Raw genomic sequence first — 24,018 nt, 5'->3', positions numbered from 1 at the left:
TAGCATACGCGTTCCCGCCATTGCCGATCCTACCAAAAGTCCTGCAGAAAATAAGGGCAGAAAAACTCAAGGTGATCCTAGTGGCTCCACTTTGGCCCAAAAGAGGTTGGTTTGGGGCCCTCATCAGTCTAAAGATAGATGGGCCAATAGCACTTCCACCGGTCAAAGACCTTCTCTACCAGGGGCCAATACTGCATCCAGATCCCGAGAGGCTACACCTAAATGCCTGGCTTCTGAATTCTCAATTCTGAGAACTAGAGGACTATCAAAGAGAGTAATTGAAACATTACAAAAAAGTCGCAAAACGGTAACTAATTCTATTTACCAAAAGATCTGGAAGACGTTCATCACGTGGTGTGCTCCTGAGCAACCTAACCCAGATAAACCAAACCTAGCCAAGATCCTGGATTTTCTACAAGATGGGCTGGAGAAGGGTCTCAGACCCAGCACCCTCAAGGTACAAGTGGCAGCCTTGAGCTCTTATTTTGACCAGTCTTTAGCCAACCATAGATGGGTAAGAAGATTCATGACGGCGGCATCCCGCATATCTCCAAGACCCATAAATATAGTTCCATCCTGGGACCTGAATATAGTCCTGAAAGGACTTACACTGCCACCATTTGAACCCTTATCTTCCATAACCATGGATAAACTCGCTTGGAAAACCACCTTCCTGGTAGCTATAACAACAGCCAGAAGAGTGGGTGAACTACAAGCCCTATCAATCAACGAGCCCTACATGAAGATTCTTCAGGACAGGCTTATCCTACGATTAGACCCATCCTTTCTCCCAAAGGTCGTCTCCGATTTCCACAAATCGCAAGAGATAATTCTTCCATCATTCTATCAAGAACCAAAGAATGAGGAAGAGGAACATTTCCATACTTTGGATGTTCGAAGAATGGTACTCTATTATCTTCATGCATCAGAAAAGATTAGAAAAGATCAAAATCTGTTTATTCATCTTCTCGGCCAGAATAAGGGGAAGAAGACTTCCAGATCCACAATTGCAAATTGGATCAAAAGAGCAATCCTGGAGGCTTATCAAATTCAAGGCCTTCCACCACCAGGAAAGCTTACAGCCCATTCTACTAGAGCAACAGCTGTCTCCTGGGCCGAGAAAGCCAGTGCTTCCATCGAGCAAATATGCAGAGCGGCCACGTGGTCCTCGGTCCATACGTTCTCCAAACATTACAGGCTTGACCTGATGTCAAAAGAAGACTTAGCCTTCGGAGAAAAAGTCCTTAGTGCTGTAGTCCCTCCCTAAAAATTACTCTTGGGTACTGCTCCAGGTGTGCTGTCGTGGGGGGTTACTAGAGAAAATAGAATTATTCTTACCGTTAATTCGGTTTCTAGTAACCCACCACGACAGCAGGAGTAATCCCTCCCTTTGCTTAATATACGTTCTGAAAAGAATAAATATAATTTGAAGCATTCATTCTCCTGTGGTCCTTTATAATAACACTGAGGGGAGGATGAGGGAGGGGTTATTTAACCTCTTGTCATTTCCTGTCCCTATTAGGAAAGGGGTAACATCCTCCAGGTGTGCTGTCGTGGTGGGTTACTAGAAACCGAATTAACGGTAAGAATAATTCTATTTTTTTTTTCCCCCTCACATTCCAAAAATTCCTGTGAAGCACCTGAAGGGGTAATAAATAGTGATGAGCGAAAATACTCGTTACTCGGGAATCCCCACATGTACTTATGCTGGCTAACAGATGTAAATCATTCAGCTGCGGCAAGAAAAACTGAATCCCTGAGCACTAAAAAATACTCGGAGGACCCCCGAGCGTGCTCAATAAATCTCGAGTAATGAGTATATTCGCTCATCACTAGTAATAAACTTTGTGTGACATATCTCTGATTTTTAAGGGCATTTAAATTTAAAGTTGGAAAAATTGCATCATTTTCAAAATTTTCGCCAAATCTCCGTTTTTTTTTTTCACGCAATTCATACCGAACAAATTTTACTAATATATCGTGAAGTACAATGTCATGAAAAAAAACAGTCCCCGACTCTGTTGAAGTGTACCAGATCTATTACCTCCATAAAGGGACGGTGGTCAGACTTGTAAAAAATTGGCCTGGTCATTAATAGGCAAACCACCCTTGGGGGGTTAAGGGGTTAATATGCACATGCTCCACGATGCTTTGTCGAGTCATTACATAGAGGTGATCTAAGCACCCCTTTTACACACTCCAACCAAATAGGAATGGAAGTAGCCACTGACTGTCTGTAGCTGTCACCTAACATTATTTATGCCAAGGGACAATAATTCCAAAACTCTGGAGACATGGCCAGGATCCCAAGAGTCAGACCTCCCCCATTATATTACACTGCTGAACTATGCTAAACGTGTCCGAAAACATGCAGTACGTGGTCTGTGTATTTAGTTGCTTGTTTGACCAGCATTAACAGAGCAAACTATTTGTTGGAACTGAATTATGTATGAGTTTTCCAGTTTTTGTTAGCTTTTTTTTTTTCAAGGAGCATATAGGTTAGTAGCCCTGTTGGTATCATCCATGCACAGGTGACCTCATTTACAAAACACTTGGCACTCTGTTAAGACAGTAGATTTAATGAGCCACACTATCATGATGTGCCTATGTGTGATAGCTTTGTCTGCCGCACTCCAGAGCCTTCTACATTTATTCTCCGTGCAGTGATGCCTTTCATAAGCTACTGTAAGTCTTTACCAAGTAAATGAAGATTTGTCAAACACCTCTCCATTAAGAGATGGGTAAAATCCAGCATGCCGTATTGTGCCCCTCCGTACTCTCCCATCGCTGGACACAGACCTCTGGCCGATGTTGCACACAGCAACACTGCTCTAATTTTTGTCATTGTGAATTTAGCACCATTACTTGGATCTCCTTCTTCCATTGTTCTACTTCATACAAGCCTGTATGCACTTCCCATGTAAAGCAGATCTCTAACACTGCTAATTGTTTCAGCTGGTGATTTTGATAAAATATGGAAAGAACACTGCAAAGATGAAGGAATACTTTGTGAATATGCTGTTGCAATGAAAAACTTAGCAGATAATCACTGGTCGAAGAAGTGTGAAGGAGAAGGCCGGATAGAGTGGTGCCTCGGGTAACTATCAAATCTTTAGTACATTAATATTGAATTTAATGCACTGTCCTCTTTTAAATTGTGTGCTTAAAAGCATTTTCCAGTGAGAATTACGCCTGTGATGTATAATAGAATTGTGATCTAACACTAGGAGTTAGCTCTGGTCCCATCCTGTAAATCTGACTGATTTTATAGATAGATAGATATAGATAGATTTCTTTTCTATACAGTAGACTGTGCCACCAATTTTGTTTTTCCTCATTTTATAAATAATTCCATGTAGGAAGACAAGGGAAAAAAGACATATTAAAATAAAAAAAATTCATAGCATATCCTAAACGCATGCCGTATTGTCCTCCATTCAAAGTAATAATGCTAGAGGAGAATACAGAGTCATTTAAATGAAATCTGTCTGCAGATTTTTGCTATATAATCTGAGGACAGCATGAAATGGGGGCTGAGACACAGATTTCAGAGATGTCACTTATTAAGGTACCTTCACACATAACAATTTTGTTGCTTTTTGTGACGTAGCAACGATATCGTTAACTAAATCGATATGCATGACAGCGACCAACGATCAGGCCCCTGCTGGGAGATTGTTGGTCGCTGGGAATGATCAGGACCTTTTTTTGGTCGCTGATCACCCGCTGTCATCGCTGAATCGGCGTGTGTGACACCGATCCAGTGATGTGTTCACTGGTAACCAGGGTAAGTATCGGATTACTAAGTGCAGGGCCGCGCTTAGTAACCCGATGTTTACCCTGGTTACCATTGTAAAAGTTTAAAAAAACACAGTACATACTTACATTCCGGTGTCTGTCCCGCGCCGTCAGCTTCCCTGCACTGTGTCAGCGCCGGCCGGCCGTAAAGCAGAGCACAGCGGTGACGTCACCGCTGTGCTCTGCTTTACGGCCGGCCGGCGCTGACACAGTCAGTGTGGGAAGCTGACGCCGAGGGACAGACACAGGAATGTAAGTATGTACTGTTTGTTTTTTTTAACTTTTACAATGGTAACCAGGGTAAACATCGGGTTACTAAGCGCGGCCCTGCACTTAGTAACCCGATGTTTACCCTGGTTACCCGTGGACTTCGGCATCGTTGGTAGCTGGAGAGCTGTCTGTGTGACAGCTCTCCAGCGACCACACAACGACCTAAACAGCGACGCTGCAGCGATCGGCATCGTTGTCTATATCGCTGCAGCGTCGCTAAATGTGACGGTACCTTTAGACTGTGTGCTATTATTTTATCAGCAGGAGATTATCACTGTCTGGAATACAGTTCTTGTAATCCCCAGTCTGAGCATGCCCCCTCCCATGATAAGCAGCTCTCTGTCAATAGACTTTGTACACAAAATCTGTGGTGTGAGCAGGATCAGCTTTCTCAGCTCTGCTACATCCAAAATCTCTGTATCACAACTTCTGCTAACAATAAGCTAAAAGCGGCATCGTTGGCATGCATTATGCTGTTGTCAGATGAAGTAGTAAAAACCTGGTGACAGATTCACTTTTAGAAGGGAACTGCGTTTTTAACAAACTTTGCATAAATCAGTGCTATAGGGATAGAAAAGAAACTTTGTAATCTAGCTTAGAAGTCCGCTTCCTTCCCCATTTATTAGCCACCGTGCTTTCCCGTTCCTCCTGAACTTGCCATTTACTCTGAAGAAATCGCTCAGCGTTTGGTGTCATTTGGCAGCCCATTACACTCTATGGAGAGAGACATGGTAATAGAAAACAAGCAGAGGGAGAGAGAATCCTGCTGAGCTTTTTAACAAGTTTTTTACCCTGCCACAGAGCTGGATTCACATCTACACAGCTCAGTGTTGCAGTATAACTTCCTCCATACCTCTGCTGCTAAAAAATGATGACGTGCAGGAATTTATCTCCGTGTCCTAAGGGAGAGATTTCAAATTACAGATCGAGCCTGCAAAGGGGAAAAATTTTGAATATGCAGGAAACTAGACATGTAATGGAATGTATTATTCCTTATGAACACACACAGGACTGTAGATTATAAAAAGTTTGAAAGTACTGTTGCTCTTTAAAGACAAAGCTGGCGCTTGGTGATCTAGAACACACTTTAGCCACTGCGTGGACCGCTTGGCAGAAGACACCTATGTACAGCTAAAAATAAGGTTGTGTTATCTGCAATACCTTTCTCAGTTAGCCTTGACCAAAAATGACCCCACATCTGGCCGTAAATAAACCGCTGTCTGATTTGTCTTCAGGTTCTCTAGTCTTCCAAAGGCCTGAAATCTTCAGAAAGTCATGCTGTACGAGCCGTTCTGACAGCTTCTGGACCTTTTAGGTTATAGGCCTAAACCTATACATGTTGTTTTTGTATTGTAAATGTCTCCTAAACGTCTACCAATTATTATAAAACTTTGATATTTGTACCTTTTGTGTTTCCATTTAATCAATGACTTTAACAAATTAAATTTTTTTTTTTTCAGTGTGTGTCAAGATTATTTCTACAATGGAGGCAAAAGAAAAGCAATTGAAAAAGATGCAAGGAGAGCCGCCTTAAGTAATCCCCAGCCTCCTAGCTCTAATGGTTCCCTTCTATCTGGCCTTGATTCAGCTGTCACCACATCAAATCAAAAGTACGTATGTCTTTGTGTGTGGAGAGTATTTCTAATATAAGAAAAATAGCATGCGTCTGAAATTAAGGGGCACGTAAGGCGGACGTAGTGCTAAATGGTTTTCTCGCTGTCTTGGTGATGGCCCTTTCTGTATGGAGCTTGCCCCGTACGTAGCCAGCGCCTGGCAGGTACTGATGTGATGAGGGCTAGCTTCGATTGTATCCGTTTACCCTCTTAAATCTAGCTGTCAACATGATGGTGGCATTTAAAGGGTCTCAAACGTGGCAGCCTAGGAACATCTAAAGCTCCCTTGTCTGCTATGGTATTATTCCTATTAAGTTGATATGGTAACCTCAGGCACACATTAACCCCTTACTGACATCGGACGCGATAGTACGTCCGATGTCAGCTCCCCTGCTTTGATGCAGGGCTCCGCAGTGAGCCCGCATCAAAGCCGGGACATGTCAGCTGACATGTGCCCGCAATAGCGGCGGGTGAAATCGCGATTCACCCGCCGCTATTAACTAGTTAAATGCCGCTGTCAAACGCAGACAGCAGCATTTAACTACCGCCTCCGGCCGGGTGGCCGGAGATGACGTCATCGCCGACCCCCGTCACATGATCGGGGGTCGGCGATTCTTCTCCATTGTAACCATAGAGGTCCTTGAGACCTCTATGGTTACTGATCGCCGGTAGCTGTGAGCGCCACCCTGTGGTCGGCGCTCACAGCACACCTGATTTTCTACTACATAGCAGCGAACAGCAGATCGCTGCTATGTAACAGAGGCGATCGTGCTGTGCCTGCTTCTAGCCTCCCATAAAGGCTATTCAAGCATGGCAAAAGTAAAAAAAAAAAAAAAAAAAAAAAGTTAAAAAAAATGTGAAAAAAATTAAAAAAAAATATAAAAGTTTAAATCACCCCCCTTTCGCCCCAATCAAAATAAATCAATAAAAAAAAATCAAATCTACACATATTTGGTATTGCCATGTTCAGAATCGCCCGATCTATCAATAAAAAAAAAAAGCATTAACCTGATCGCTAAACGGCGTAACGAGAAAAAAAATCGAAATGCCAGAACTACGTTTTTTTGGTCGCCGCGACATTGCATTAAAATGCAATAACGGGCGATCAAAAGCACGTATCTGCACCGAATTGGAATCATTAAAAACGCCAGCTCGGCACGCAAAAAATAAGCCCTCAACCGACCCCAGATCATGAAAAATGGAGACGCTACGAGTATCGGAAAATGGCGCAATTTTTTTTTTTATAGCAAAGTTTGGAATTTTTTTTCGCCACTTAAGTAAAAAATAACCTAGTCATGTTAGGTGTCTATGAACTCGTAATGACCTGGAGAATCATAATGTCAGGTCAGTTTTAGCATTTAGTGAATCTAGCAAAAAAGCCAAACAAAAACAAGTGTGGGATTGCACTTTTTTTGCAATTTCACCGCACTTGGAATTGTTTTCCCGTTTTCTAGTACACGACATTGTAAAACCAATGATGTCATTCAAAATTACAACTCATCCCGCAAAAAATAAGCCCTCACATGGCCAAATTGACAGAAAAATAAAAAAGTTATGGCTCTGGGAAGAAGGGGAGTGAAAAACTAACACGGAAAAATGAAAAATCCCACGGTCATGAAGGGGTTAAGTGCTCGTGTCTTCAACTATGCAGAATCCACCCTTGATAAAGGCTAACTAAGCCGAAACGTTGGGATGTTCGCTTCTGATAAAAAGCTCTCTTCTGTTTATCCTTGGCTGTGAAATCCCGGATTTGAATTTGATGAAATAAACCTTTTTTTCAATTGCAACCTGACTTCTCTCCTTAAATGTGTGCCCGAGGTTACTATTTGAACATTATTTAGTTTTTTTTCCTCGGTGGCACCAACCTCGTTTACGAAGTGTGCCAATCTAGACCTTTACTTCCAGTGATTTATTCCTATAAAGTCCAACCTTTAGCTGGGCTTGATAGATGAGCAGTTTACAGTGCAGTGTATTAATGAAGTATGTGTGTATATGTACAGTGGGGCAAAAAAGTATTTAGTCAGTCAGCAATAGTGCAAGTTCCACCACTTAAAAAGATGAGAGGCGTCTGTAATTTACATCATAGGTAGACCTCAACTATGGGAGACAAACTGAGGAAAAAAATCCAGAAAATCACATTTTCTGTTTTTTTATCATTTTATTTGCATATTATGGTGGAAAATAAGTATTTGGTCAGAAACAAACAATCAAGATTTCTGGCTCTCACAGACCTGTAACTTCTTCTTTAAGAGTCTCCTCTTTCCTCCACTCATTACCTGTAGTAATGGCACCTGTTTAAACTTGTTATCAGTATAAAAAGACACCTGTGCACACCCTCAAACAGTCTGAATCCAAACTCCACTATGGTGAAGACCAAAGAGCTGTCAAAGGACACCAGAAACAAAATTGTAGCCCTGCACCAGGCTGGGAAGACTGAATCTGCAATAGCCAACCAGCTTGGAGTGAAGAAATCAACAGTGGGAGCAATAATTAGAAAATGGAAGACATACAAGACCACTGATAATCTCCCTCGATCTGGGGCTCCACGCAAAATCCCACCCCGTCGGGTCAGAATGATCACAAGAACGGTGAGCAAAAATCCCAGAACCACGCAGGGGGACCTAGTGAATGAACTGCAGAGAGCTGGGACCAATGTAACAAGGCCTACCATAAGTAACACACTACGCCACCATGGACTCAGATCCTGCAGTGCCAGACGTGTCCCACTGCTTAAGCCAGTACATGTCCGGGCCCATCTGAAGTTTGCTAGAGAGCATTTGGATGATCCAGAGGAGTTCTGGGAGAATGTCCTATGGTCTGATGAAACCAAACTGCAACTGTTTGGTAGAAACACAACTTGTCGTGTTTGGAGGAAAAAGAATACTGAGTTGCATCCATCAAACACCATACCTACTGTAAAGCATGGTGGTGGAAACATCATGCTTTGGGGCTGTTTCTCTGCAAAGGGGCCAGGACGACTGATCCGGGTACATGAAAGAATGAATGGGGCCATGTATCGTGAGATTTTGAGTGCAAACCTCCTTCCATCAGCAAGGGCATTGAAGATGAAACGTGGCTGGGTCTTTCAACATGACAATGATCCAAAGCACACCGCCAGGGCAATGAAGGAGTGGCTTCGTAAGAAGCATTTCAAGGTCCTGGAGTGGCCTAGCCAGTCTCCAGATCTCAACCCTATAGAAAACCTTTGGAGGGAGTTGAAAGTCCGTGTTGCCAAGCGAAAAGCCAAAAACATCACTGCTCTAGAGGAGATCTGCATGGAGGAATGGGCCAACATACCAACAACAGTGTGTGGCAACCTTGTGAAGACTTACAGAAAACGTTTGACCTCTGCCATTGCCAACAAAGGATATATTACAAAGTATTGAGATGAAATTTTGTTTCTGACCAAATACTTATTTTCCACCATAATATGCAAATAAAATGTTAAAAAAACAGACAATGTGATTTTCTGGATTTTTTTTCTCAGTTTGTCTCCCATAGTTGAGGTCTACCTATGATGTAAATTACAGACGCCTCTCATCTTTTTAAGTGGTGGAACTTGCACTATTGCTGACTGACTAAATACTTTTTTGCCCCACTGTATATAGTAGGGAAAATAAGTACCGTATTTTCCGGCGTATAAGACGACTTTTTAACCCCTGAAAATCTTCTTAAAAGTCGGGGGTCGTCTTATACGCCGGGTATCTATGGTGGGTGGGGGGGGAGTGGTCCCGATGACGGAGGGGGCGTCTCACAGGGAAGTGTGAGTATGCCCCATTACCTCATATTATAGCTGCAGCGTCAGCGTGGGGTGCTGGGGAGCGGCGGCGGCGGCTGCTCCTTTGTGCCGCGTGGGTGCTATGGGGCGGCGGTTCCTTTTGGTACAGCGTCGTGGCTCTGTGCTGTGGGGCGGCAGCGGCGGCGTATCTTCAGGGAGAGTCAGTCGGGGCTCCTTCGGCATCTCCCGAAATCCCGGAGGCGCTGGCAGCTCCATTGCTGCGATGCGGTGGCCTCCGGGAAAATGGCCGCTGGGGGCGGCGCAGGCTCAGATTCAGATCTCGTCCCGAGAAAAAAAAAGGCACATTAGTCACCGGCCGTATAAGATGACGTACGGCGTATAAGAAGATCCCCGATTTTTAAGATTTTATATTTTAACTGGAAAAGTTGGGGGGTCGTCTTATACGCCCAGTCGTCTTATACGCCGGAAAATACGGTATTTGATACGCTGCCGATGTTATACGTTTTCCACCTACAAAGAATGGAGAGGTCTGTAATTTTTATCGTAGGTACACTTCAACTGTGAGAGACAGAATCCAAAAATAAAAAGTAGAAAATCACATTGTAAGATTTTTTTTTTTTTTTAATAATTAACTTGCATTTTATTGCATGAAATAAGTATTTGATCACCTACCAACCAGCAAGATTTCTGGCTCTTACAGACCTGTTAGTTTTTCTTTAAGAAGCCCTCCTGCTATTCACTCATTACCTGTATTACATGCTCCTGTTTGAACTCGTTTCCTGTATAAAAGAAACCTGTCCACACACTCACACTCCAATCTCTCCACCATGACCAAGACCAAAAAGATGGGCTACAGGACAATGGGCAAGCAGCTTGGTGAGAAGGCGACAACTGTTGGCACAATTATTAGAAAATTGAAGTAACACAAGATGGCTGTCGGTCTTCCTCGGCCTGGGGCTCCATGCCAGATCTCGTTTTGTGGAGTAAGGATGATTCTGAGAGCGGTCAGGAATCAACCCAGGACTACACGGGAGGACCTTGTCAATGGCCTGAAGCGATCTTGGACCAAAATCTCAACCATTACCATTAGTAACACACTACCCCGTCATGGATTGAAATCTTGCATCTTGCGGGGTGTGGCTGGCACACAATGTGAGCGGACATGTTCCCTGAGAGCTTGGAGTATTTTATCCTGATTAGATCCCCTGTGGCTAAGACAGACTTGCCAGTCAGCTTCTATCTTTATTGCCTGCATTCTCCGACACCAAAGAGAGGGTCTGGAGACATTCCTCAGTGAGGAGGCCTGAGAATGAGGTGTGGAAAGGTCACTAAAGGCATAAAGCCTGAAAATCAAGATGATTCATCTGCGGACATTGTCTCAGCAAAGTGCAGCTGAACATCAAAGAGAACCTGCCGCCAGATTAGAGAGACTTGCTCTCTGTACCTCTGCAGAGGATGTGGGAAGCCTGGGGAAGGAGGCAGCATCCCAGCCTGCAAGGAAGGGTATAACACACTCCTCACATAATTCTGCTGAGGGCTTAGATAACAGCCATGATTCAATCCTGCCTGCCCATGTCTCCTCTCCAGGGAAAACCGTGCAGGAGACTTCTACTCAGCCTTCAGAACCCACTCTTGCAGATGTGATAAAGGCTAGATCTCAATGCAACAAATCCCTGGTCAATATCACAATACAAGTGGGGTGTATAAAGGAAGAAGTGACCATTGTTAGACAGGATGTAAGAAAATCAGCTGGGAGAACTACTAAACTGTAAGAGAGACTGCGTGAAATGGAGGACGTGTTGTGGCCCATGAGAAGGGATGTCCAGCAACCTAGTAGACGGGAGTAGAGAAAACTGGAAAAACAGGGCGCAATAGGGTCTTAACTGATGAACAATGAGGTGTAAAGGAAGGGAATCCCCTCGCCTAGTATGGCTACAAAGCAGCATGTATCTCACATATAATTATCACACGGCTGCTGCAAGAATACCGATCATGAGGACCAAATTGGATGAAGACTATGTGACGGAGGTGCCACTCATGCACTGCCAATGATAAATCCACAGTATATCCAACGGGAAATATTGAATGATTTATTGAATTTCCAGAGTCAACGCGTTTTGAGGTCACGCAGGACCTCTTCATCCGGACAGAAACCAGAAAAAAAGGAACAGGCTTATCAACATGAGGTCAGATTGCCAGTGTACTGTGCATTGGCAATCTGACCTGGTGTTGATAAACTGGTCCATAAACTAAAAAAGGACATGTCAAAAAGTGGAGGAAATTGGCACCTTGGTTAGATGGGCCTAACCTAGCACCCTTGACTTTGTCAATGATATTATGTGTTCTGTTTGGTGACGTTCTATATAGGGATATTTAGTCATATAGAATAAGATATGTTTTCATATGGCTTGCCTGTCTAGATGTCTCCACTGGGACCTGTTATGTTTTGCATTTTTACTTCCTGGAAGACAATCACTCTGATAATGCTATCGATAAGTACTTGTATTTGTTTTGATCTACTATTAAGGTCGACTAATGGATATTTGTTTTCTCCACAGCAATATATGGATGTTGGATTGTTGGGGTCTGTTTTTGTTTTGAATTTTAATTTTTGTAATATGATTCTTTCTTTTGGAAAATGTTAATAAAAAAGTATTTGATTTAATAAATAAATTAAAATATCCTGCAGGACACGCAAGGTGCCCTTCCTCACGCCAGCACAAGTCCAGGCCCGTTTGAAGTTCGCCAGTGACCATCTGGATGATCCAGAGGAGGCATGGGAAAAGCTCATGTAGTCAGATGAGACCAAAATAGAACTTTTTGGTATTATTATTATTAGAGCACCATTCAATGGTGCTTTACATGTGAAGTCGTATACATAATAAAAAATAAGTACAATAGTATTGAACAAAACGAGTCACTGACTGCTACAGAAGGAGAGAGGACCCTTCCTGCAAGGGCTCACAATCTACAGATCAACTCTACTCAGTGTGTGGAGGAAGAAGAATGAGGAGTACAACCTCAAGAACACCGTCCCAGCCGCGAAGCTTGCTGGGGGGAAACCTTGTATTTTGGGGGTGCTTTTCTGCAAAGGGGGCAGGATGATGGCACCGTATTGAAGGGAGGATGAATGGGGTCCTGTATCATGAGATTTTGGTCAACCATCTGCTTCCCCCTCAGTAAGAGCATTGAAGATGGGTCGTGGCTGGGTCTTCCAGCATAACAATGATCCAAAACACACAGCTAGGGCAACTAAGGAATGGCTCCCTAAGAAGCATTTCATGGTCCTGTAGTTCGGTTAGTCAGTCTCCAGACCTGAACCCAATAGAAAATGGCCTGACTCCTAAAATACATGGTGGGCCATTTATATGGATACACCTGGGTGGGCCATTTATAAAGTTGGATCCAAAATGGCCGACTTCAAAATGGCCGCCATGGTCACCACCCATCTTGAAATGTTTTCCCCCTCCCATATACTAATGTGCCACAAACAGGAAGTTATCACCAACCATTCCCATTTTATTTAGGTGTAGCCATATACATCGCCCACCCAGGTGTATCCATATAAATGGCCCACCCTGTATATAATTGGGTACAGTAGTTTAGTGCAGGATGTGATGTAAACGTTTTTAGAACTTGGGAAAGTTATAAAATGTCCTATAAATGTCTGTTCTACTCCTGATCTAGGCTTTTAGTTGAGATGAATCTGTACTGCACTTTATGTACATGATCCGTAGTGAGGCAATGCTGTTTAGTCGAAGTCAGGGAAATTGAGGAGTCTGAGTCTGTGGTCTGGCTTACCGACTTCTCAGCCCTGTAGAAAATTTTTGGAAGGAGCTGAAACTCCATGTTGCCCAGCGAGACAGCCCCAACACCTGAAACATATGGAGAAGATCTCTGGAGGAGTGGGCCAAAATCCCTGCTGCAATGTGCGTAAACTTGGTCAAGAACTGCATGAAATGTCTGACCTCTGTAGTTCAAGCAAAGGTTTCCGTACCAAATATAAAGTTCAGTTTTTCTATTGTATCAAATACTTATTTCATGCAATAAAATGCAAATTATGTAAAAATCATACAATGTGATTTTCTGGTTTTATTTTTAGATTCTGTCACAGTTGAAGTGTACCTATGATAAATATTACAGACCTCTCCATTACTTGTAGGTGGGAAAACGTGCAAAATCGGGTTTTCCCCACTGTGTATAATAGGTAATTTCTTGGTTTTTTTTTTTGGTTTTTTTTTGTCTCTGCACTTAGCACTCCCTACCAGATTGCGCACTACACTCTGTACTGGTTTCCGTGTGCTTCAAATCCCAGTTTTCTTCTTCTCTTCTGGGCAGAGCTAGTGAAACGTGGACTGCCCTTATTTTTTCAGTTTGGTATTGAATATGAAGGTGTCATTTACCTTTTAGCTTTTCTGACCATAGACTATATATAATTGGGCATTTCTGTTTATTTGAAGGGGGTTGCACGTGGGAGGAGGGTTGTGTGTGTGTTTTTTTTTTTTCCCCCTCATTCGTGGCTATTAAATTGTAATAGAGGAGATTTTCCGTCGTGTACACTGTTGCGGAGGGACGCCTGCTGCTGCCAGGTAGGTAGTTGCTGTAGGCGTACTACAACAGACGCACAGTTATTCATGCTTCAGTACAGCATTCTAGCTAACACTTGATAAATTAGTAAACTTAGTTTGGCTTCGTCCAGTGGATAAATGATTGGAGATGATGAATTGCCATATGCTTTTGTTTGCTTACATATAGAATGTGTTTTAGTGGTATCATTTATATTGCAATCATTTTACCTTGATCAGCCTTGTATATGTTGGCTTGAAGAAGTGTGTGTGTGTGTGTGGGGGGGGGGAGGGGGATTATGGGATAATTTGTCATGTATATTCTTCTAAAAAAGGAGTTTGTGGCTTTAATGTTCAATGAACAAATGCCTCAATCAGTCGTACCAATTTATCAATCTAGTAAGGGTATGTGTGCATAGTGTCTTAGAGGTTAATGCCTGAAAAAGCATTAAAATAACCCAAAAGAATTAAAGGGAAGGTGCCACCAGTTTTCTTGTATTTTGTTTTTTTTGTGAAATTAAGCTTAAAATAGTAATTAAAATGTATTAATGCAATGTTTGCACTGTTTGCAAACATTTCTATATGAAAAATATTATATATTTTTCTACAAATATACATATTTACCACTAGGGGGAGCATTTTTCGTTGTAGACCTCAATCAGCTACAGTAAGATTTAGCAGCTTTCCTGTTAGCAGCAAAATTGGGGCAGTAACTGCTGACATCACCATTTCCCTCCCCTTTTGGGTGGTCTAATATCCCTGGGGCAGAATGAAGAGCAGCATCACAGGGCAGCACCATTTTGTGTGTGATTGCCCTGTGACCTGCTATCACCAGCAGTTACTGCATCAGAGGCACAGCTTGTTTACAGAGGAGCAGAACACAGTGGGCTCAGCAGCATTTTTTGTGAATAACATTCTTGCCATCCCCCTTCCCCCACCTTAATCCCTGTCCTGTCAGCTGCCCTGCTCTCTCTCTCTCCAGGTGTCACCTTCCTCTCTGCAGGCTGTGAGTGCAGCTTACTGGAGATCACAGGGACTGTGTGTTAGGGGGAGGGGAGACATGGCAGGAGAAGCACACAGGGCAGCTTGTGAGGAGCAGAGGATGTGCCTGCTTGGAGTACAGAGGAGCAGTGAGGGCTTCTTCTGTCCTGTGATAGAGAGCACAGGGCTATAATAAAATGGCGGCTAGTCACACCTACAGCAGTGAGTTGTGCAGCCCACAGAGGCGTGCCCAGCTCACTGCTAATGCTGCTGCAATGTTACAGATAGGGTCAGCGCCGGTCTATTATCTCCTATGTCCATGGGGTGCCGTAATCTGACACTGATAGTGCCCTGCTACTGCTGCAAAACCAAGATGTCAGCCCCCAGTGCCTTCTTTAAACTCATACAACACATGAAATCTGTTTCACATGCATTTCAAACTTGCTTATAGCAGCATGTTATGCTACATTACAGTGATTTATTAATGACCTAGAAACGCGGTACCTTCCCTTTAAGAAAAGCACTAGTGATGAGTGAACGTGCTCAGAAAACGTCTTATCAGAGCATGCTCGGGTGTTGTCAGAGTATCTGGGTATGCTCATATGTTATGTCCGAGCCTGTGTGGCTGCATGATTTACGACTGTTGGGCTACTTTCACACATGCGTCGTTTTAGATCCGTCTTTTTCCCATAGACTTGTATTGCCAACGGATCGCGACATATGGCCAAACGTCGCGTCCGTCGTGCAACGGATGCGTCGTTTTGGCGAAACGTCGCATCCGCCATTTCCTACCGCGAATGCGCAGCCGGAAGTCCGCCCCCTCCTCCCCGGGACTTTAGAATGGGCAGTGGATGCGTTGATAAACTGCATCCGCTGCCTACGTTGTGCCGAATTTTAACAACGTCCGTCGGTACGTCGCGCCGGCCACGTACCGACACAAGTGTGAAAGAAGCCTTAGACAGCCTCAACACGTGTGGGGATTGGGTAACAAACAGGAAATTCCCATATGTGTCCAGGCTGTTAACAGCTGTAAATGGTGTAGCTGCAGTGACACGAACCTAATATACGAGCGCTACAAGATACTCGGATAACACCAGAGCATACTCAGATAAGACGTTATCAAGCACGGTTGCTCATCACTAATAAGCACAGCAAATCATTTTGACATTGCTGTTCATATGTTCTGTTTGTAACTTTTTTTTTTTTTTTTTTTTTACCGTTTCGGTCTCGATGGTCATGAAGCTACTGAAACCTATTTCGGGTGGAGTCTGCTATATTATATATGAAGTTTAGAAGGCACCACAAAAGTGAGAGTAGGCACAGTGTGCACAAACTCTTATTGTGGCTCTAGTTCTGAGAAGTAACGTTTTATCTTCTCCCTCTCCAAAGTTTCATCAGTGGGAATAGTAAGAGAATGTTTTCTGTTGCTGCACATCATCTCATATACTGTGGACACTTTACAATCATCTGCAAGCTACTATTCTTGCGTGATTTGGTTACATGAAAAAAATGTTACGGGTTTGTTACATGTAGGGCTGCAGTCTCACATCAGTGTCAGTTTAACAGATTCTGAAGAAATTGATTTTTACTAAATGGGTCTCTGCTGATTAAAAAAAAAAAAAATCTGACTTCACACTGACATTTCACATGGATGTGTGAATGCAGTCTTAAGGAACACTGCAGAAGAAAGTCTCATTCACAAGGTTTTTGGCCTGCAGCATGTCTGTTTTATGCGACAGATTTCACACATTCGCAGCATTTCTGCAACGAAGTCCCATGGGGATTGTCATTCAATGGATATGAAATCATGTATCCATGAAGGCAACATATGAAATAAAAAAAAATAAATAAATTCACGTATTTATAACTAGGTTGCTATACAGGTGAAATATTGTATCCATCCCAAAAGTATCTACAGATATTTTTTTTCTGTAGACCTCCATCTGTTAGTATTAACTCCTGAACTGTCCCTTCGTTAGACAAGTTTCTTATGAATATTCAGCCCCTAAAAATCAATGCTACATCTGTTCTTGTCAAGCGTTAACGAAATAGTTGTAGCACTAGATTGATGGGGTGGCACAAGCCTCTACCAAAGTTCACAAGTTGCTTAATTATCCTATGTATTGAGAAAAGGCCTGACCACAGCAGGGATTAAACTTGTCATCGCCAATACTAAGCTAAATGTATAACTAACCTTGACAGTGTTTTAGTTTGTTGGAAGGCTGAGTTTCCAAAGAGCATCTGACAAGTGAGATGTTGAATTTTGTTGGTTGTCCTTGGGCAACTGCATTCAATTTGTTTGTGCTAGTATTAATACATCTTCCCTAATGTATGATGTGCCAGTCTTGGCTTTAATAGACTATACTGCATTTTCTTTGCAGATTCTGCTTTAAAGAAGTGCTTAAGTTCTTAATATATACTTACCTTGTAATGTCTTCACATCCTGTTATGTCCAGATGTGTCCGGATCCCAGAATTCCAAGCGGCGGAAGTTCACCGACCGCCATATTGGGACACCCAAGTAATGGGTGTCTCAATATGGAAACTGCTGGTGGTTCCAGCCTCTTGCGTAGTACCACCAGCGAAACACCGTCTCTCACACACGCACGCGCGCGCCTTATTCAACACACGCCATATGCAGCCTCTTGCACGGTACCACCAGCGGAACACCGTCGCGAACACGCCGCTGCCGGGATCAGTCGTATGAATCGCTGATGCCACCATCTTTTTACAGGACGAGCGCATGCACAGTTTTTTAATGTGACCGCCACTACTTGTCTGCACAAAGATTGCGGCGCTCTGATTTACTGCACCTGCGTGACTTCCACACAGGCACAGTGAATAATTCGGCTAATTCCGGCTGCAGATGCACGACGTGTCTACATGCAGAGGAAGATGGTCACATTAAAGGGGTTTTCCCACGAACGAAAGTTCATTTTAAAAAAAAAAAAAAAAATTGTCTGTCTAACCGTGTACAGTAAAGGAAAAAACACTGTATGCACAACCTCAGAAGGTGCTCAAGTAGGGCCCCACACCATACATGTATAATAAAGAAAACTTGGCACTCAACTTCTAGAATATTTTTGGATTTTTTTTAATGCAGCCAGAAGATATAGACGTTTCGGCCTCACTGGCCTTCATCAGTAACGGACTGCAGTATAATGTTTAATCGCGTTCAGTGCGATAATAGGAGTGACACCATAGGCACTTTAAATGTGTCTGGTCGTGCACTAGGCGCTGGGCATGGAGCCTGTATAATATAGTACCGGGGTGGGTGGGGGTGCCAGCGTGCAGTCATCAGTGACGCGGTATCCATCGTCCTAGCTAAGAGTTAATTCCGCTCCTTCCTCACTTATACCAGTGCTCCCCAGTAGGATGACCCTACTGTACCCCTTCTCCCCAATCCCTCCGGAGTCAGAATAGTGACCCCATCACAGTATGATTCCCCAACTGTTATCCCTACATTCAGTACAATGGGCCCACATAGTCCTCCCATACAGTATAATTGCCCCCGTTGTGCTCCATATAGTATAATTCCCCTTGCTGTGCTCCATACAGTATAATGGCACCCACATAGTGCTACATAAAGTATAATAGGCCTAACAAAAGAAATCCTCTGTGATCCCCTGCTGTAATGTCAGTATTGTCTTTTTGCTTCCTTCCCTGCTCAGGAGATGTGGCATGTTCGGTACACTGTCAATAATAAATAAAACTTTGCACTCAACTTCTAGAATATTTTTGGATTTTTTTTAATGCAGCCATAAAATATAGACGTTTCGGCCTCACTAGCCTTCATCAGTAACGGACTTCAGTATAATGGTTAATCGCGTTCAGTGCGATAATAGGAGTGACACCATAGGCACTTTAAATGTCTGGTCATGCACTAGGTGCTGGGCATGGAGCCTGTATAAGATAGTAACTAGTAAAGAAAACGACTAGCCATAAAATTTGGTACAAACCAGTGCAAGTAAAAATTACGGTATGGAAGGGGTTCAAAAGCTCACCTGGGTGGGTGGGGGTGCCAGCATGCAGTCATCAGTGACGCGGTATCCACCGCTGGTCAACTGTGAGTGAACATGTGGGGATATCTGGGATTTTAAAAGAAGAAAGAAATCTGCCTAAGCACTAACAGTCAGGTAGTTGCTACCTACAAAGATTGGTCAGACTTCCGCTGACGTCACATCAACAGAGCAGCAGTCTCTTGTTGACAGGACGGGACTACTTGTGTCATGCTGATGGGCAGCAGATGGTTGGCTGTCAATCAGCATGACGCCAGTAGTCCCGTCCTGTCAACAGAAAACAAACTGCTGCTCTGTTGACAGGGAGCAGCTGAATCTCTGGCAAGAGTGGTCAATGACCGCCACAGGGTGCAACAGGCAGGTAGATGCCTCTGTCAGCAACCACATGCCTGTTGGTGCTTAGGGACTTTTTTTTAAGTCCTAGATATCCCCTTTAAATTGTGAATGAATATAATGGAGAAAGTATATTGGAAAATTGTATAACTTCTACAAAGAATAACATTTATTGAGTCTAAGAAAACCAATTCAAGCTACCGTATTATAAGATGACGGCACAAACACACACACTAATTGATTTAGGCAATCCCTGGGAAAAGCTGAAATCCTTACCTTCGTCATAAACTGGACTGTCAGCTAAACAGTCAAAATGAATCTACCTTGTGCATCAAAACAGGCGTTGTAGCAGCGAATCAAGATGCAGCATACTTAGCTGGAAGTATAGTGTGTGTAATATCTATCTATATATAATTACACATATTACACACAAACACATATACACACACACACAGCCGCCTCTTACTTCTGCTGTTGTTCTGGTGAAATGAAAGCTGCTCTGTGATTGGTTGCCATTGGCAACAGACAGGTTTTCTTTTCAATAGTTGTAATTACATGCAGTAAAGAGGTGGCGTTGTCAGTTTTATGTATTTTCTTTCTTTTCTTGGATAAACTAATACCATTTGTGTCTTTTATTAGCTTTCATCTTCCTGGTAGGATCCGGTTGCTTGATGTTGGAAGCTGCTATAATCCTTTTATGAAATATGAAGACTTTCTGGCTGTTGGTATTGATATTGTGCCTGCTGTTGAGGTAATGTATTTTATTTCTGCATGAGGACCATCATGGTCATTTTTGTTTTGTGGCCGAAGTAATACTGTATATCTATTGTATATAAGCATTGCTGACCATCTACGCAAAAGGTGTAGTGTGAATATACCTTTTTGTAAACCTCATGGGTGCTCTCTGTAGTTACACTATCTTTAATAACATTACTTACACATTAATAAAGCCCCCTGCTACACCCAATCTTCAATTTAAGCACAAGAGGCAGTCTGTCGCCCCCAAAACGCAAATTAAACTACTTCTACAGTTTTATATAGGAGATTCGTACGCCATAAAAAATCATGACAACTGTAGATATTAGTGGCTGAGAAAAAGCATTTAATTTGATATGCTAATTAGGCTAATTGGTGCATTCTTGGCACGGCTCAGGGCTCGGTGCACGGTTATGCCCTCTTTACATTCAGAGGAATTCTCCTAGGCCCCCTCACAGGTCCGTATAAAGCAGTCTCATGTCATCAGTGTTTCAGTTCAGTGTTTTTCTAATCCGGGAGGAGCATGGCATCCCCACTGCTGCACAGCGCTGTAGTGAATTGAGGAAAATAGGGGTGGAACCAGCTCAACACACCGGAACAATAATAAAAAAAATTAAAAATCACAAAATCAAGAGCCATCTAGCTCAAAACACGCACGGATTGATTTGTTATACACACCACCTCTTTTTATTGCTTTGTTGTCTGAGATGTGTTGTTTTTTTTTTTGTTTGTTACATATGTGTATATATATGTGTGTATATGTATGTATATGTGTATGTATGTGTGTGTATATATATATTATATTATATTATATTCCGGTGTGTTGAGCTTGTTCCACCTCTATTTTCCTCAATAAGAGATCATACCAATTTTTGGGGGTAACAGACTCCTCTTAAAGGGGTTGTCTGGTCCAGATCGATAATTCTGCAGTCACTTTGTGTGACTGCAGACTTATGAATTTCACCAGTGCACGCTGCAGGGGTTCGCCGGTTTCTGACGAAGGGCATGTATGTATTATACATACTCCTGGCCGGTGAGTGTGGCCTTACTTCCATTCACTTGTATGAAGCGAGGCCGTGCCTTCTAGTCGGCCAAGCCCACCGCACGGCTGTGTCACTAGACTGGCCGCTGCCTCACACAATACAAGTGTATGGAGTGAGGCCATACCCACTGGACAGGCCTTGGCCGAGAGTATGTATAACGCATACATTCGTACCTCCGGTCCCTGGTCAGATACCGGCGAATCCCCGCAGCGCATAGTGCATGTGCTGGGGGTGGGGGGGATTCAGAAGTCTTCAGTCACACAGTGACTGCAGACTTTATTGATTTGGATCGGACAACCCGTTTAAGTTGCAATCATCTGAATAAGTATCATGACATGAATAAATGATCAGTAGTGAACTTTTTTTTTCTAATTTGAGACACATCCAGGGGCTATGGATGGTGATCTACATTTGCTATTTACTGAGGAGTCTATCAAAAATATGACTGAGGTCAAATAAATGTTAACTAACAGTCACAGCCACCAATTATCCAGTTGGACTTAAACCAGAAGTTAATTGACAGATATGAGGCAGACCGCATTGCCAGGTCCCCCTGATGTCTCTGTATATAATAGTACCTGTAGCTGGCAACTGCTGTTGATCCATATGTGGCACCTGAGCAAATTGATGGGCAGACTGTAAATATGGCTCCTTTTAATTGTATCCTTAACTTCACTTTTATTAAACATTTGGTGACTGTTGTGCCAGGAAATGGTGGAACTGATATATTTTCTTTTTTATTTCTTTTTTCTAGACTGTATATAAATGTGACTTCCTGAACTTGCAAATCCAGAGGCCACTTCAGCTTGCACCTGATGCTTTTGATGCCTTCGTGAAGCAGCTGAAGAGTCCCATAGATTACTTACCTGCTGAACTATTCCATGTCGTAGTGTTTTCTCTTCTCCTTTCTTACTTCCCATCACGGTACCAACGGTGGATTTGCTGTAAAAAAGCCCATGAACTCCTTGAACTCAATGGCTTGCTGCTTATTATTACCCCGGACTCTTCTCATCAGAATCGCCACGCAATGATGATGAAGAGCTGGAAGATTGCTATTGAGTCTCTAGGCTTCAAACGAATGACCTACTCCAAATTTTCTCATATGCATCTTATGGCTTTTAGGAAAACCTCGCTGAAAACGACAATCGATTTGCTTACAAGGAACTATCCAGATATGCTCTACATCCCTCAAGATTTCAATACTGCCGCAGAAGAGGCGTCTGCAAGCCCTTGCGGTACGCGATCGGAAGTGGAAGATGAGCAGGTAGCATATACTTTTTCTGAGTTGCCAGACGCTCCTTACGATTCGGATTCTGGAGAAAGTCAGAGCGGCTCAATGGCATTTTATGAGTTTGAAGATCCTATACTCCTCATGAGCTAAGATGGGCCAATGCGGATACCGTGGCAGAGACTTGAATCAAGATAAAAAGTTTACAAAGTTTGCTATTTTTCCTACTTCTGTATTTTAGAGATTTTTACTGTAGTGGAGAACTGGATAATTGTTTGTAGTACCTGATATACGGTTAGAACATTTTCTTTTAGTTTTAATAAGAACACAAGGTACTTTCTACCTGTTGGGGGGTCACCTGAAGCATGGCTTCTCTACATGCATATCTTCTCTGATCACATTTGGTACACCATTATTATGCTCAGAGTGGTGCAGCTAAAGAATGAGAACATTGCGTTTTAGACTTCAGAAATAATACCGACTTGTCATTTCTTGTTTCTGAATTATGTTGGTTAATGTGCACTAGTCGGTGGTAGAAAGAATACATGGTCTACCCATTTTGGGTAATGCTTTTCAATGGGATTTACTTCCAGACGATCAAAGATTATACTGTATGGTGTACACAATGACTTGTGTAAATTCCTAACAGAAGTGATAGCTTTCACGAGTGAATAATATTGCACAGACAAGTAGATGTAATAGTTTGGGGATGATGTACGTTGCACACAATGGTTTTTATGCTCTGGGAGGGATTTTGGACATGTTTTGACTTGAGGCTTTCTGTTCTGTTTTGCCTCGTTTTGTAACTGCACTGAAAAAAAAATTGATTTGCTAAATGTTATCTTTTATTTAGTGTTTTTTTTCCTTAGTAGTTTTGAAGAATTCTAGAGACACTTGATTTTTTTTCCCCCCCTTTTGGGGAAGAGTTAAGAATTATTAAAGTGTACTTCCAAATATATGGAAAAAGGTTATGGCGCACAAATACAAGGTAATTTCTTTTCTAAATTGCATGCATTGCAGATTCTGCTTCTAAATAGCAGCATGGACTGCCTGCACGCTGCGCCTATCTGCGCACTGGGAGACAATCCGGCGCCATCGCCTAGGCTGCCATATCCAGTAGGGAAGCCGCAGTAGGAGAGCGAGCAGGAATCCGAGTCCACGGCCGGCTCGACCACAATTTGGAAGCAGAAAGCGGTAATGCCGTTATTTGGAGAAACGATAATAGCGCACATTCCTGCACTATAATCATTTTTCTCTATATTTAGAGATACACTTTAGTCATTGGTACCATAATATAGAACATATTGTCATTCATATTTTCATTGATCAATGCCAGTACTAGGCTTTGTTAAAATATTGTCTTCCTAATAAAACATAAGACTACGTTCAGCAATCATAACACTGTGTTTCGGTATTTTTTTTTTTGGCTGTGGATAACTTGGTGTCACATATTTTGTGCTCATTATACAGAACTGCAATTTTTCTAATACATTGTCTGAAATGTACAACATATGTGAATTGGAATTTACAGCATTCTAACTGAATACACAATCCTAATACTATGTATTATGCTTTCCGCAGCACTTGCATACATTATCATCACTGTCCCCATTGGGGCCCACAATCTAAATTACCTATCAGTATGTCTTTGGAGTGTGGGAGGAAATCTGAGAA

General features: G+C 42.7%; 1 protein-coding gene across 1 annotated transcript in view; it reads left to right on the top strand.

The window, feature by feature from the left end:
- Positions 1-23,743, top strand: part of SAMTOR (S-adenosylmethionine sensor upstream of mTORC1) — a 61,611-nt gene extending 37,868 nt beyond the window's left edge. Inside the window, exons 2-5 of the mRNA XM_069764808.1 lie at positions 2,956-3,097; positions 5,529-5,678; positions 19,957-20,068; positions 21,871-23,743. Of these exons, the coding sequence (XP_069620909.1) occupies positions 2,956-3,097; positions 5,529-5,678; positions 19,957-20,068; positions 21,871-22,497 (1,031 nt within the window). The 3' untranslated portion in view covers positions 22,498-23,743. The remainder of the gene's footprint in view (positions 1-2,955; positions 3,098-5,528; positions 5,679-19,956; positions 20,069-21,870) is intronic.
- The last annotated feature ends 275 nt before the right edge of the window (positions 23,744-24,018 follow it).

This window comes from Ranitomeya imitator, chromosome 4, assembly GCF_032444005.1.
Source record: "Ranitomeya imitator isolate aRanImi1 chromosome 4, aRanImi1.pri, whole genome shotgun sequence".
NCBI classification, from domain to species: domain Eukaryota; kingdom Metazoa; phylum Chordata; class Amphibia; order Anura; family Dendrobatidae; genus Ranitomeya; species Ranitomeya imitator.
The sequence above is the reverse complement of the archived record's forward strand: the minus strand, read 5'-3'. Positions and strand labels throughout refer to the sequence as shown.